The sequence below is a fragment of the Chiroxiphia lanceolata genome, chromosome 4, assembly GCF_009829145.1.
Source record: "Chiroxiphia lanceolata isolate bChiLan1 chromosome 4, bChiLan1.pri, whole genome shotgun sequence".
NCBI classification, from domain to species: Eukaryota; Metazoa; Chordata; class Aves; order Passeriformes; family Pipridae; genus Chiroxiphia; species Chiroxiphia lanceolata.
The window spans coordinates 37,117,607-37,133,627 of NC_045640.1; the positions used below are offsets into that span (position 1 = coordinate 37,117,607).

At 39.4% G+C, this 16,021-nt stretch overlaps 2 protein-coding genes across 5 annotated transcripts in view; one reads left to right on the forward strand and one right to left on the reverse strand.

Moving 5' to 3' along the window:
* Window positions 1–5,441: 5,441 nt before the first annotated feature.
* Window positions 5,442–13,130, reverse strand: SPCS3 (signal peptidase complex subunit 3). The gene is made up of 5 exons (XM_032685315.1): window positions 12,895–13,130; window positions 10,252–10,325; window positions 7,529–7,605; window positions 6,265–6,380; window positions 5,442–5,894 (listed from the first exon to the last, which is right to left on the reverse strand). The coding sequence occupies exons 1-5, from the start codon at window positions 13,035–13,037 to the stop codon at window positions 5,762–5,764; spliced, it is 543 nt and encodes a 180-aa protein (XP_032541206.1). The 5' UTR covers window positions 13,038–13,130; the 3' UTR covers window positions 5,442–5,761.
* Window positions 12,739–16,021, forward strand: part of ASB5 (ankyrin repeat and SOCS box containing 5) — a 40,799-nt gene continuing 37,516 nt past the window's right edge. Inside the window, exon 1 of one of the 4 annotated variants that reach the window (XM_032685311.1) lies at window positions 12,739–12,969. The gene's annotated coding sequence lies outside the window, so the exon portion shown is untranslated. Of the gene's footprint in view, window positions 12,970–13,288; window positions 13,395–16,021 lie in introns of those variants that run through there. The other 3 variants (XM_032685309.1, XM_032685313.1, XM_032685314.1) reach the window with 3 other exon arrangements.

Sequence of the window (16,021 nt, forward strand, 5' to 3'; positions counted from 1 at the left end):
TGTATAATCTTTTGGATTGTTTTACACCTGTCTTCAAGTATTTTCCCCTTTATGGATCTATCCTCCACAGCTCATTAATAGCACAGAAGACAGTGTCAAAGGCTTTACTTCAATCAAAATATCTTGATACAGTGTTCACTGTTTCTACAAATGCTCCTTTGACTAATTCTTCAAAGCTGTTTTACTCTTAAATGCCTTTGGAAAGGCAAGTGCTAAGGAGATATTCCTTTTAGGAGTAACACTTGACAATACAGACAGGTAACAGTGAGGTCAAGTTCACTGTTCATGTGGATCAAAGCTTGTGAAATGAGACAGTCCTTACAGTGAGCTCAGATAATATATCTGATGAGACAGACATAAAGTAAAATAAAAGTAGACAGACATAGATAAAAGAAAACAAAATTAAAACAAAAAACCCAAACAAACAAACACCCCTCCCCAAATCCTAGAAATACTTAGCAGCCACAGACAATTTCAACACTGTTGCTTGCCAATCACAGAATATTTTGAGTTGGAAGGGACCTACAAGGTTCATCAAGTTAAGCTAGTTTTACCTCAATCTTCAATTACTACTTTAGACAAAAAAGAATTCTTTTTCTGCCTCTCATAACTACACCTACAAACATTCTTACAGGCAAGTGTTTTCCACACTTAAACCAAAAAATCATTTCTGAACTGGTCCCCCATAGCCACTCCCAACCCTCTTTTTCTCATCATAGCTCCTACCACCACACTCTCAAACCTCACCTGTGTACCAAATCCAACCCATTTCCTTCAGCACGAGCACTCAGGACCATAAGAGCCTCTTGGAAAACAAAAACCGAACCTCCCTAAAGCAAGAAGAAACACCAAGAAAGGAGGTAGACTATACAAATAGCACTGTACCTGTTGTTCCTGTTGCAATACAGAAGCAAAACCTTGCATGTGGCATCCAAAGACAAGTTCTGCAAAAGGAGTCCCCAATTAGGAGTTTTCAATTATCCCTCTTTCCTACCGATCACCTGTGCAGTCAGCTGGTAGAACCTGTGGTTGGTTTATCACATGCCACACAGGCAACTCTAGTTCCCTGGGGGTAGTATTTTAAGAAGGTCACTTTGCAAAAGCATTTCCAGTATTCTTAAAAATGTCAGCATCTTTCTGGAAATAAATATGTATTTTTCCCATAAAGCACTTGGAAATCTTTGTATTACAGCTGCAAAACACATGACAACTGCTGTTAACAAAATTAGGGGTATAATATAAACATGCCTTCAAATTACAAAAATCCTTGCTCATTGTCATAGCCCTCTAGCACTAGAAATATGTACATTCTCTCTAATTAATTTCTGCCAGTTTTATCATTTTAAAGGAGTGCCAGCTATTTGTTCAGAATTTATGTGAGCACCACTAACGAGCAAAAGGGAATACAGCTGGGAAGTAGAGGAGAGTTCCAGGTGACTTTGGTGTCTGTGATTAGCCCCAAGTTGGTTTTTCACTTATTATATTTTCTCAGTAGTTTATGCATAGAGGATTTAGAATTATTAGACCATAAATGTCTGAAAAAAGCAGTTGTGTTGAAGTTTGGAGTAAAGAGGAAGGGGGGGGCTAGTGAGGGGGAGAAAAGAGAAGGAAATAGAGTGGGTGCGGAGAGGGAGAGAAAAATTCTGACCATGAGATGATGAGATGGCCATTCTGGACATGCATATGGTTAGGGGCATGGCTGACAGAATTGGGTAGTTCAGCCTGGAGAAGAGAAGGCTCCAGGGAGACCTAATTGAGGCATTTCAGCACTTGAAGGGGGCCTATAAGACAGAAGAGATGTTAGCAAGGCTTGTTGCAATAGGACAAGGGATAATGGTTTTAAACCGGAGAAGGGTTGATTTAGATTGAATACAAGGAAGATACTTTTTTACTATGAGGGTGGTGAAACAATGAAACAGGCTGCCCAGACAGGTGTTAGATGCTGGATGGGGCTCTGAGCAGCCTGATCTAGTCGAAGATGTCTCTACTTATTGCAGAGGGGCGGGACTAGATGACCTTTAAAGGCCCTTTCCCCCTCAAACTATGATTATTACTGTGATACAGTCTTAAGGAAAACAAAAACTTTAACAGAATACTTACTTCATCTTTACCCATGCCCCAACTTCAATAATGTTATCTTCAACCCCTTATCTTCAATAACATGCCAACTCAAAAAAATGGTCCCAGGGAACCGGTGGAGGGCACCAGAATTTGATACAGTAGCAATTTGGCTTGTTCAAGCTAACAATATAAAAGATAAAAATATGCCTGATGTGACTACTGTAATATGAACCTTTACCAATGTGGGTAGAATGGGACTCTTCAGGCTAAAGGCTATTGGCTTGTTTGTTGGAATGAAGTTTAAAATGTTTTAAAAACAGTTTTTAACTGTTTTAATGAAAAAAAACCTCCCTCCCAAAATAAAAGAAGCCAAATAAAGCAGAAGAACTTTTCTATGTATTTTCTGATACAAGTTTGGACTAAGACTGTTCTCCAGTACCTGAATTTTCCATTTAAATAGTTTTCATTTTACAGAACTGTTCCTGCAAAATCTATCATCTTGAAAAAGTTTTCAGAAGAGTAACATTTTCAACATTTGGAAGTCTATTTGAATCTGGATGGTAAGCAATATATTAGTTAGCTTTAATTTCATTGTTCAGAAGAAACATTAAAAGAATAAATAACTAATAGAACTAATGTATTTTCTCAATGTCTTTCTATTTTCAATATCTACTGTGCCAATCCATTAATAAGGCTGTCTGTGCAGGGGAACAGAGCTCTAAATACAGATTTTTAAAAGCCATTTTCCTTTCCTGCATAGGGCTTTCAGTGTTGTGCTGCATGATTTTGATGGCAAACTACTTTAAGAATTTTCATTTTTCAGTCCTTACACAAGAACTGTCTCCAGAATCTCAATAAAAAATTGCAATCTGAAATGCATTATAAGTGTTTTCAGTTCATACTTCCACAAAAGGATTTCAAGCCTGTTCCCATTATGTAAATTACTTGCCAGGGAATACCCCGTTTGTACACATCACTACATAAACCACCAATATTTAGTTAGCAACACATCAGAGAGAACAATCAGCTGCCAGCAATAACACTACTTCTTTTTATAAGACATATAAGAACAGACAAGAGTAAGTAAGTGCCATTTGTTTCCATAAAAGCCTGTTCTTTCTATAAACGGTTTGCTAATTGTCACAACAAAACACAGTAGCTTTTAGTTTTTGAAAACCTTTTCACTTTTTTATAGAGAACATCTGAGGAATTTGCCTCCTTACACCCTGAACCAAGGAGAGAGGAAATAAGCCTGTCCTGCTTGGTGGCTCAGAAGTGAAGAGCAAGCTATTACAGCATCATTAAGTGCTCACCTATGCTGGCCTTTCCCTCAGCATAAGCCCAAGTTCTTCTCTCTGAGAACCTGAACTTCGTGATGGTTTCTTCTTCATCCCTCTAAAACGCTCACCTCTAACGTAATTTCTTTTCACTGGAAAAGGCCAGTAAAGCTTCAAGCATCCCGTTTGAAAGCTACAGTTTTAGTGTTTTAAAATGTTGGTCTGCTGGGAGGAATATACCACTTTGGATGAAAGAAGATAAATTTCTCCCTGATGGTTTTCTGACAGCACATCTCCCTGATGTTTCCTTGTCTTTGCAGTTAAAGCTTCTCTTAAGAGACAACCATCATATTTATTGGAAGAGTATTGCCGAAGGAATGCAGAGAACAGGTTGAATGCCAAGCCACAAGAAATGTTTCAGTAAACATTTCAAAAATATAATTTATGAATAAACCAACAACGTGTTCGGCAATTAACAAAACAACTCCACAACTTTGCCCAATTATTTCTAAAAATATTTTGTTTTCCTTCTGTATGACAGTTTTAAGTTCTCTATAACAGTCTTTAGAGCAATATAGACATCTGATATCAAAACACAAAAAAAGTAGTATGTATTTCAATGTGCTGATTATGCTAATCTGTGGAAAACAGCACAAGTTCAGGGAACTGAAATTCATGTAAATATGCTGCATACAAATGAAAAATTGTCCTAAAATACTCCTGTGAAAATAATGTTTTAGTTTTCGCACTTAGACAAAATTTTGTTTGTAAAGACAAAGGACTTTTTGGAAATTTTTTCAACACCTCTTTGATACACCAACTTGATGAATGTACCAAACAGTCACTTAGGGATAATTCACAAATATTAAAGATGCCTTTTGAAAAGCAAGTTAGTTCCCTCAAAATCCATCTGCTCTTAGGTGAATTCAAAACAAAGGGGGAGGTTCTGTTCCAGTCTTTTGCATCTCTTCTTTTGCAAGGTTTGTCACATTGCAATTCTCATCATTTTTTCTATTTTTTTTTTTCTGATTTACAGTATTAAAAACCTCAGTTGCAATTTCAGACTTAGTTTCCTCTTTTTCAAAGTTCCCAGCACATTTAGAACATTCCATGTCTGTCAATAACTTCTGTCATACTTTGTTTGAAGATATATGTGTACATTAAGAACTATGCCAGGAAGGTGATTGCAGTGTGTGCTCCTTCTGGCTATACAATGATCTAAACCCACTAGTTGATCAGCATAGATCATCATTATTGCCAAGAGGTAACTCTGATACCCTGTTCCTTCTGTCCTCCCAACTGTGAGTATTCACAGCTGTAGCTGAGTGAAGGAGGACACAGAGTAGGATGTGAAGCCACAGAGATGCCACTTTTACAGCAGAGGTGCTGACTGAAACTGCTACACACTGCTTCCTACTTTTCCTGGCTGATGCAAATCAGGAAGACTTGTAGGTAGATTCATGTAATTCATGTAGATTACTCAAGCTGGTAAATCTGTCTCAATTACTGGGGAAACCTTCTATTTTGTAAATATTTTCCCACACTGTTTTGGACAACAACTGTCCCATTTCTTACTGTGGAAGGTCCCCTCTAATACTAGTTGTCTCAACTCCTTCTGAAACAAGCATGTTCATTCTTTCTGCTGAGCAGATCTCAACAAAAATCAAGAGATTTGTTGGTAGACAGCCTTTCTTTACCTAAAGCTTTTCTTACTGACTTATCCTTATGTCTTATGCTGAAAGTCTTAAGACTCATGCTGAATAGATTTCTTTTTATTCTTCCAGTTTGCTGCATTATAAGCAGTTATTAAAATGATCTATAATACAGAACTGTATGGGCTACATTGGTGACACTGAAAACAAGATCTACAGGCTGACTGACAGATAATGAATTGTCAGTTTTCCATGTAGCTGTTGGCAGTCCTAGAAAGGACCAAGCTTACCCTACTGTAACAGGCTAAGCATGCATTTAGCAAAATGCTGTAAAACAGGATAGCTGTTTCCTTCAGGCACTCCCAGAAACTAGCTCCAGAAGGTGTATTTGAGTTCTACAAATAATAAATAACTATCACAGTACTTAAAAAAAGCCCAAACACAGGAAGACTATCTTCTGGTTTAAAAATATTTATTTTAAAGAAAAAGAGCTCTATACCCAGATGGCCAGGAAAAAAAATAAAAAATCCTCAGTTCTGCCCCCCAAAACCATTACTCTGCAATTTACCTTTCCCGTAAGTTTCAGCTTCAATGTTTTATTTAAAAAAAAAAGAAACCTGAACTTTAATTTCCTTTTTCTATGATGTTAGACCTGAGGAAATTAAGTTCCTTTCACTGAAAAGTTGCATGGGATGTGAGAAGAAACCGCAATAAAATGTATTCACAATATACAAGTATAAAAATATCTTGCGTATGATTCAGTACTATAATTTAATAACTTTTTGTTGTTTCATAGGTATCTGGGAAAGGTACAGACACATGTCCTGATCCTGTTACAAGAGGTAGGATGCCAGCATTTGGTACAACATTCCAGGAAAGAGTCAAAGTGATGTTCCTGTTTCCCCTGCAAAAGCAACAAAGACTATCAGCACAAATACTCAACCAATTTAATGAACAGTTACTAATATTAAATACATTGGGATACAGACTGTTTTTCTGGTCCACTAACAGTAAGCTTTTTATTTTTATGTAGTTACTTCATGAAGTAATACCTACTTTTTTTTTTTTTTTTTTACTTAACTCCTTTGGAGTTCTGCATCACAGAAACAATTCCAATAATAGTGGAAGCAGAAACCCAGAAGATTCAACAGGCTGACAGTGTCAGACAGAATATAGGTACCTTATGACATCAATAAACATGCACATAAAACACAAGGTATGAGAGTAAATCAAGATACCATGAATAAGTGCAATAAAAAAAAGGATTTACTTACTTGAGACCATTTCCATCATCAAAGAAAAAGTACTTCGACTTCATGTCTTTTAGGGACAGCCTTGGGTTATCTCCTCTCAACATGATTTTGTCCCAGAGGACCACTTGATTTAGAGCCTAAAAATACAATTATAATTAAGTCAGTAAGGTACCTTACAGGATCGCATTCAGACACTGGAATTTCACAGCATTATTTATCTGAAAACCCTCAAGTACATGCTTGCAATTCATAACTAATTCAACAAAATAATGCCTTACAGAAGGGGAATCTAGTACTGCTACACAGTGAAGAGTGGAACAGAATAAATGAAAACAACAAGGAACACCTTAATAAAACACAAGAAAGCCATCTTAAAAAGTCATAAGCTTTGGAAGACTTACAAAGCATGACGGGTTTTCCTTTTGAATTGCAAAGGTAAATCACTTTTAAAGCAATATTTATAAATAAAGGACTTAAATTGAGCTATCATCACTGCCTAGGTATTGACATTTTTCCAACTTTAAAGGAAATCTCAACTTGAATTGCAAGCATAACCCCCCCTCAAAAAAAAAGGAAAAAAAGTGGTGAGATAGTTTTGTGCAGCAAGCTAAGAACCCCCTCAAGCTTTCGCTATATCCTTGCAACATGACCACAGTAGCTTTAAATCGAATTCAGTGGCACCATGGTGTTTCATTAAAGTAATTTTTCCATAGGCTGTTCCATACAGCTCCTATTAGATCAGTGAAGAGCGTCTTCAGCTACCCAAAGTAACAACATCAGTAGCAACTTAAAGGATGCAGCAAGGCCAATTATTTTAAGGAGTATGACAAGATATGACATGAATTACAGGGCTACAGTAACTGGTATTGGCAAACACTTCTGTGATCTATGAACAAAAGACCCACCACACCAGGCCAGACCAAAGGCACTATATTTTGTTTTTAACTGAAGTCATCTGCAGAGTGTTAGGAAAAAGTAAAATGGACAGAGAAAATAAGTGAAAAAACTCATTTACAGTACACTATTGCAAGTGTATTGCAACACGAAGCATGTGCTACTTTTCTCCCATTCTACTAGTAACATATCAAGTCAGGTTTCGTGAAGGTGAACCTCCTACCCTGCAGTTAAACTGTCAGGAAAATAACAGTCACGAAGGCCAGTAAAAACAGCCCAAGCTAGTAGGAAATGCTGGTGCCTTAATTCTCCCCAGCAGAACTACAGAAAGTTTAAAAATAGCTATAGTACTAAAATGGGTAATTGCCTCAACCTTCTTTTCGATACTTACATTGTTTTTCGTTGAATATTCTGCAGACAAATATAGAAACAATTGTTTAACATTCCAGTCAAATATACTCTGCAGATGTATGCAAGTTAAGAAAAATACCATACTGTACTTACATAACCTTGTTTTACTTTTATTAGATCTAAACAGACTATGATAACTACAGAGAGTTCTTACCTTTCAATATATCTCATCTTATTCATAAATCAGAGCACTGCCATATATTTTAATTTTATTAAAGTGACAGGTTTTTAGTTGGTTTTTTTTACTATTTATGAAATCTAACAACTATTTTTCCTCCAATGATTTAAGAGTTCTATATTTGACACTGTAGTTAGTAACCAGAATCCTCGGCTAGACAATTATAAAACCTTAAACATAAAAGGTACGACAGAATTCTTCAGTAAATATCCTCAAGGCAATTATTTATACTATCAGAGAACTCTAGTATCCAATTGTGGATCAAAATACAATAACATTAAACAATATAATAATAAACAATACAAAATTGGCAGAGTGTAGGGTATTCAAAGAGCCTCTAATACTCACACTGGAGAAGTTAGAAGCTGGAAAGTATTTACTATTGGAAAGGACACAAGAAATTATAAAACTTTATTACCTACTGACAACAAAGAAAGCTCATTAGACTGGAACAAAACTCTGCTCAGATTTTTGATCAACAGTAAAGAACTGATGACTGCCATTTGAGACTGTCAGTATAATAATGCTGGGATTCTAAATACTTGTCTGCTTATTTAACAATAAAATGCACCATGTGTGACTACTAAGGAAAATCCTTTTAACTCTCAATAAAGATTAGCTGTAAATTTTCTCAGTCCTCTTTAGTATTCTATTTGCCATTTTCTCAAGAATAGATTCCCTAACTAGCCTCAAAATCTGTTGTATCATCTTCCACTCATTCATCTCAAGACTAAATCACATTTTTAAGCTACTAATTCAAAAGGCAAGAAAGGAAAGAATCAATTATTTAACTGCTGTCACTGCAAGAACAGGTAGAGGTATTCTACTTGAACATTTTTTGTCATCTAGCTGAAAATAACAAACAAGATTCTGAAGATCTCCTTCACAGTAGGATTTCGTACCACTTGCAAAAGTCAGCAACAACTTAAGTAAGCTTAAAGGAGTTCGTGAAAACTGTATCCTTCCCTTTCCTTTGCCTAATTTATTTTTCTAACTGCCACTTTATTTAATTTTTCCCAGGACTAACAACTTGTTTCCAGTAGTTTAGAGAGCCCATGTACCTGTATTTCTTTAAAAATTTTGACTAAAAAAACCCTACCAGATAGTTGCATTTTATAGCTCTAAACATTGCAAGGTTTATTTATGCCAGGCATGAAAGATTAAGTCAGACTCTTTATCAAAAAAAAAATAAAATTACTGCTACTATTAGAAACCATTAAACCATGCAATCTTTATGCTCACATATTGCAGACTAATCCTTGTATGAGAATATTTCTTTTAGAGGTCCTGTCCTGCCTTGCTCTGCTTCCACCTATGTACACTGCACACAAATCCATGCATCTATTTTAGAATTTCAGACTCTGATTTTAATATGTATAAGCATTTCATAGGTAAAACTCAGACTCAGGAGCTTACCTCTCCTGCTTCCATCTGATAAAAGAAAAATAATCCTCTTATTGCTGTGCAAGACAGACCTGCAAAAATCTGATTTAGTCTGTCCAGCATTCATTATCAATGTTTTATTTTGTGTGGTTTGCTTACAAAACATAGCGTTCTTCAGAACAGGGAAAACGAAACACAAAGGTAATCAATGTCTTGCCTAACAGTGACAAAAAACAGTAGACAGGGAAAAATCCGAGCAATCTCAGCCCAGCTGCAAAGCAAGGCTTAGTGTAATCACCTGAGGTAAAGCATGCTGCCTCATATTTGGTACTGACTTCTGCAGGAAAACACAGATTTTTCTCAAGAGCCTAAATTCTAAGGATAATTCCCTTCTAGTGTCCTAAAAACTTACTCAACACAAATGAAAAAAAAACAGAAATACCCACAACACAATTCTCCTTCCCCAGTAAAACCCAGGCTAAAAGGGAAGCAAAGAAATACAAAAAAACCCTGCAAAACTGTAATAGCAATTGAGAAAGAGGACAAAAAATAATGTGATAAATTTTGTAGTACATCATATGCTTCCCAATGAATTTCATACTATTAAATGCTAAATATTAGAGCATATAACACCTAAGTAAGTAAAGGATTACAATGTTTTGTTTATTTTTAGAAGAAGATAGGTACTTCTATGCAGCTAGAACTTTGAAAGCCTCATGACAAAATGAGTTTGAAAGGTGCATCAGTTTCTAGATTTGGTATGACAATCACAATAATATGCTATATAAACTCTATCATTAATTAATTCACTCCTCAAACTACCAATATAAAGTTCACTCAACAGTAATACTGTCCAGATGTTAAAATGCACTTGCCATTATTAGATACAGTGCACTTCACTATTTTAAAAGCAGGCATTAAAAAGAGAAAACAACTTGTCATCTACTAGAGACCAAGCAGCTATTTTATTTCACTGCCATAGCTAGGCAGAATACTACTTTTTCCTGCTTTAAATTTTTATTTTAAGACAAATTGCTAGTTTCCCCAAGTCCCGAACATTTGAAGACTATAAGGTAACAAAAACAGACATCAAAGTGTTCTTATTTCAAAAGCTGGAAAAACATTTTTTCCATTAAGGATATCTGCAGTAATGTCAAATGTGACAAATCCCAGATCACTTCTTTCTCTAGGTCCAGTGAAATCTTCTACATTTTTTCTAAGACAAAACAAAACACAAGATTAATCTTTCTCATTATTTGTCTTTTACACATTACATAAATTATGACTGTTATCAGATATTTCCCTCATCCATTTTCTGTATTTTATTTTAAATACTTTTGGCTAAAACATAACCAACACAACAAACTATCACCTATCTTCCAGAAATTAAGGTGTCCCAGTTTTGAATGACAGGCCTTGCCAGCATACTGGTCTAAGACATACATGTAGCCTACAGACCTTTTCCTCTTAACAAAAATCTGTACCTCTCTGTATCTAAACCGGACTACATTTCATTTTAGTAAGTATGTGTTAGCCATGCCCAAATATATAAATCTGATTGGAACACTGTCAGAATAGCTGTCTCCTGGTAAGCATTTTCAATATTATTTCTCAACGTTCCACAAAAGAAAAAAAAGCCTCTAGTGCTCAGTCTTGTACAAGACACTCCAACCATTCCGATAAATGAGTTTAGGTGGGTAGTTCATACAAGTTTTGAGATTTACCCCTGTACAGTATAAGTAGCAACATAAAAAAATGCTTATTTTCCTCTACATTATGGAAAATCGTATCATTTTGGAAGGCTTCATTAAAAAGCCACATTTGGAACAATATCTGACATTGCCATACTAAACCGCAATAGACAAAGAAACTGGAAAAAAAAAGAAACAGACACACAGCAGATATTTCCATATGTCCTCATAAAGCTTATCAATTTACCCAACTTACCCTCTACAAAGAGGAATACCATAAGCAATCAGCTTGACAATCAGCTACAAATCTTAATTCCTAATGTAACAAATTTTTTACAAATTATGAACTTCATAGTTACATTTATTCCAGTTTGGAAATTAAGTCAATTAAAATATAATTTTCTTAAAAAACTAAGTTTGGTAATCTTAAAAAAAAAAACCAAAAAACTGTTTACCAGCGGACAAAATACTTTTGGGGACACTAGTTAAGAAAAACACCACCAAAAATTCCTGATTTAAGTCTTGCTATGAATTTTCATCCCTTTGCAAAAAGCAGTATCTTTTGAAGTAGTAAACCTTATCAAGCACTTGACTTCACTTCTTAAGCACTGCCAATCTTGTGCAGTAGCAGGCCCTAAGGCTGGGGTCTGCAGAATGCAGAAATTCAAGACAAGCAATTGAGGTGTAACATCTCTCAGTAATACCAGATCTGTGCCTCACAGATGGCACTAGCAATATAAATTTCATCCAAATTAGGCATTAGCATGCTAACTCATGTACATTGAGCTCACCATAAAACTCAAAAATATGCTTTTTATGCCAGTTTTATGTTGTTTGCAATCCTCAGTCTAGTATAAATATGAAGTTTCTTTTCCTGGGGTAAACCACTCTGAAGGGTGATGGCAGTCCCCACACTCTATCTGCATTCATCTGCCCTCTCAAATCCTGCTGCTAGCCATCCAGTGGTGCCACTTACCTTCGAGTGGCTCCAAAGCTCCACAGAATCATCACAGAATCATTGAATGGCCTGGGTTGGGAGGGACCTTTAAGATCACCTAGTTCCAACCTCCCTGTCGTGGACAGGAACACTTTTCACTGGACCAGGTTGCCCAGAGCTTCATCCAACCTGGCCTTAAACACTTTCAGGGATGGGTTGCTTTAGCTCGCTAATCTGGGCCCAAACCAATCAAACAAAAAAATATTAGCTGAGTTAAAGCAGCTCACTGAAGTGTCCTACGAGCCTGATTGCCCCCTGGAGCTCTGGTAAAGGGCCATGTGGCCAGAAGCAGGACCAAAGACCTCCACTCTTTGGTGGCAGTAGCAGCTGCTCAACTGCGTGTGAAAACCATTGCCTTCCATATCATACATCCTTAACTTGGCGGAAGTGTCCTAGGACAAAGCTTCCCTTCCGAAAAAAAAAAAACCACAACAAAAAACCACCAAAATTGAAAAATAAAGGTTCCCCAGCACAAGTTTGCATCAGAACATTTTGTCTGTGGGCAACACACTTTTGATGTGGTATTATGTGTCCTATATCTGGTGCCTCTCGCAGAAGAGAAGCCATCCCAGTCAGTCTACTTGTCACAGACAAGAAAGGACGACAGGCTATCAACAGGGAAATCTGAGGGAACTACAGATTAGAAGGAAAAGGCACTACTACCGGATGACCACAGGATAATTTGTATGCTCATCTGGGTCCCTGCCTCCCCAAAGCTGCCGGCAGCAGTTCTCGACTCGGCCGTGAGCCGCCGCTCCGTTCCGAGCAGGGGCCGGTTGCGGGCCCGCGAGCCCGGCAGCGGTCGGTACCGCGCGGGGCCGGTCCCTGAGCGCCGGTCCCTCAGGGCTGCCCGGAGCGAACCGCCCCGGCCCCGCCGTCGTGGGGCTCCCCCATTGGCCGGGCGGGAGCGCGCAGGAGGCCGAGCCCGGGGCGGCCGCGCCGGGGGCCAGGGACAGCTGCCCCCGCCGGGCATCAGGGTTCCCTCACCCGCCCCGGCCGTGCCCCGGCGGCCCCCGAATCCCTCCCCTCCCCGGCGGGCAGCAGGCGCCGCCACCGCCCTCCTCCGCCGCTCCCGCTCCTCTCCCGCCCGCGCTCACAGCGTGACCCGGGAGACGGCGATGCTGACGGGCACGCTGCGCTCCTTGAAAGCGGTGGTGATGAAGCAGCCGAAGGTGAGCGCCGCCATCACGCTCAGGGAGAAGGCGAAGAGCGAGTTGGCCCGGGACAGCACCGTGTTCATGTTCCCGCTCGGCCCGGCCGGGACTGCGACCGCGGATCGAGGGGGGCGGGCGCGCGGACGCGGCAGGAAACGGCGGCGGCGGTAGGGAACGGGCGCGCGACCGCCAGCGGGGGGGCGTGGCTTCGTGCCGGCTGGGTGGGCTCCGGGAGACGCTAGGGCCCCCCCCGCCAGTGCCCGCCCCTGCGCATGCGCCAGCCCCCGCCCGCTTCTGCCAGGCGTTGGGCGGTGCCCGGCGTCGGGCCCGGCACCGACATGGTGGCGGTGCGGGGGCTCAGGGCTAGCCTCCGTGTCCGCGCCTCAGGGCCGGGTCGGACCTTCTCTGCTACCGCTCGCACTGGGGAGTCCGCAGAGAGAAAGGTTCTGTGGCCTTTGGCTGTGGCGTGCCAAACCTGACTGACTTTCACAGCACTCCTCGTACGGCACTTCTGCTTACGTCTGGTGTACGGAAGAGAAAAACACATGGAGACTGGACGTGCCCGCTCGGTTGCGTCCCGTTTAGCTGTCGGTGGTTTATTTTCCCTGTGTGCCCTGCGTGGCCGTGGGAGGTGTCCGGTGTGGCGGGCCCGGGGCGAAGGCACAGCCGTGTGCCCTGGGAGCGGCCCTGGGGGAGCTGCCTGCAGCTCTCACCATTAACTGCGGCAGTATATACGTTCTTGTCCTAGTTTCTTGGTAACTTTGAGGAAATGAAGGGTTGTTGCGTACTGGAGCATTTTCTTTTCTGAACTGTTAGTCACCTGTTGTGTTTCCAAGGCATTGGTTTTTAGAGTCAGGTTGGTATTTGTTCCTCTGGTGGATTTTTTCGTTTGTGTAATAAAATGTAAATAACATTAGAGGTGAAGGCTTGTGTTTTCACTTGAAGTCTATATCTTACTTTCACTGGTACTGTGATTTGCCAGTCCCTACCTTGTTTCTTGTAGGATGTTCCTATTCATTTCCACATTGTTACACACATTCTCAGTATTGCCTAGAAACCTAATTTAGTAGCTGCGCAGGTTACTGGAATATTTTTCTTTACCAGATGGCTCGATGATCCCAGATCATTTTCAGGGTGAGGCAGTCTTTTACCTTACTCCGCTGATTTGGTTGAAATTCCACTTCAAATTGGTGCTATCAAAGCTTAATTTATGTAGTGAGGTGATTTCTAACTCCTCTCCAAGGCCCCTACTTGGTGCCCGTTCCTGCTTCCTGGGCCTGCAACATTATGAATGTGAGAACCAAGGGGAGTGAGAGCTTCTACAATGGTTTGAGTTGAGGGTTTTTTGGTGTTCCCACCCCATACTTTACTGTATTAAGTAACCAGGCCCGATTAAAGCAGATTTCTCAGGGCTGACAACAGGTGTCAGCAGTGGTTTAGTTATATTTAACTTCCTCTTCCCAGTCCTAAGGTTTCAGAGTTGCAAATGCGGGAGGAGGAACAGGAGTTCAGACGCAGGGGTCTGAAAGGGTGGAAGGCCTCATGGTGACTGAAGGGATAGGAAGAAGGTGGCGACTGTCAGGCCATTCTGAAATACCTATGTTCTGTCATGATGCTGCTATTTCTTTTCCTCCCAGTAGCCAAGAGTCAGGTTTGGGATTCAGGGAAGAAAAGTCAGGGAATAGAAAAGGAAAAAGATCATACTCATGCTTTTAGTTTCCACCCAGACCAAGTACCTGTAACATGTCTGTTTAGCATTATTATTAAGTGTAGGATGTTAAAGTACTTGTGGGGACATTCCTTGCTTTTGGGACCACGTGTTCCACTATGCAGTTGGTTTCTGTGTGTCCCTGCATTTGCCCCACTGAAATCAGTTTCAGGCCCGAAGAGGGGAGGCTCTTTAGGAGTGTCCTGCTGGTAAACTCCTTACCAGTTTGCATTTGGTAATTCTCAGCCTCCTCAGTGTTCCATAAAAATTCCAGCAGCACAGAGAGCTTCTTGTTTAAAGTTTTTTGTTGGCTTATTATTTTATGCTCTTCCAAACATTAATAATCGTGATGATTTATGTACTAGAACATATTGTTATTGAAACCTTAGGTAACTCTTTCTGAAAAGTGGGTGCTTTTCCCCAAAATATATGAAGATTTAGAAGCGTCAAGGAAGCTTTTACCGCTAACAGGGGAACCTAAAGTTTCAGAAGTTGTAAAATGTCTGCTGCAATCAAAAAGATAATTCAACTGTGAACATTATTTTTTTTCTTGTCTCTACAAACAAAAGGCTTAATTGCCTTTGTTCTTGCTTTTAGTTCTTATAGTTGCTGTTTAGAGTTTTTCATATTAAGCAACTGTTTGTTTAATAAAAGAAGTAGCTGTTGGGGAGAACTTAAGTAACTAAGGTAGAACTTAGAGGAGTTAATTTTTGAAATTTCCAAAGCAGTAGTCAAGTACCAAAATCAAAAGGTTTATCCGAAGTCATGTGTTCTTAAGGCAATGAATATGGCTGTTGCTTGTGTAGGTTTGGATTTATTTTAGTAGAACCTTTCAATAAATGTCACTTAAAAGCACATTATGCAGGGGAAGACAGATGGTGTAGTTTATTCAAGGATTGATCTGTTACTGTTTCAGAATAAAGAAACCTTCTATAGCTTTTTAATGACTGAAATTTTGAAAAATCAAAATAGGAGAAAAATTTTGAAACAGAGAAGGCAGTTGTGAAGGAAGAAGAGAAGATAATTATTCGCAATAGCTGTTTGCTTGTACATTCCCAACTGTTCTGTGAAAAAATATAAAACTGGTATTTTGTAAAGAATAGTGACATAATATTAATGTTGAAAGTCACTGTCAGCTAAATAAGTTATGCTACTCTGAATGGATCAAATACTATAATTATGAAAACAAATTTATAGAATCTTGGGGAGGCAGAAGGGTTTGGGAGACCATTTCCAAGATGCAGTGGTATACATTACACCCTAGCAGTGTACTCATGCCAGACCAGCAGTGAACCTCAGGCATGGCAGTGCTCAGGCTGGTTCTTATTTCAAGAAATTTCATATTTTTCATTACAAACTCAT

Excerpts from the sequence above, each read along its gene's own strand:
- SPCS3 (XM_032685315.1), bottom strand. The coding sequence starts at position 13,037 with ATGAACACGGTGCTGTCCCGGGCCAACTCGCTCTTCGCCTTCTCCCTG. Across the intron at positions 10,326-12,894 it reads GCCGTCTCCCGGGTCACGCT|AAAAAATGTAGAAGATTTCA; the intron begins GTGAGCGCGGGC and ends GTTTTGTCTTAG. Across the intron at positions 6,381-7,528 it reads AATATTCAACGAAAAACAAT|GCTCTAAATCAAGTGGTCCT; the intron begins GTAAGTATCGAA and ends TTGTATTTTTAG.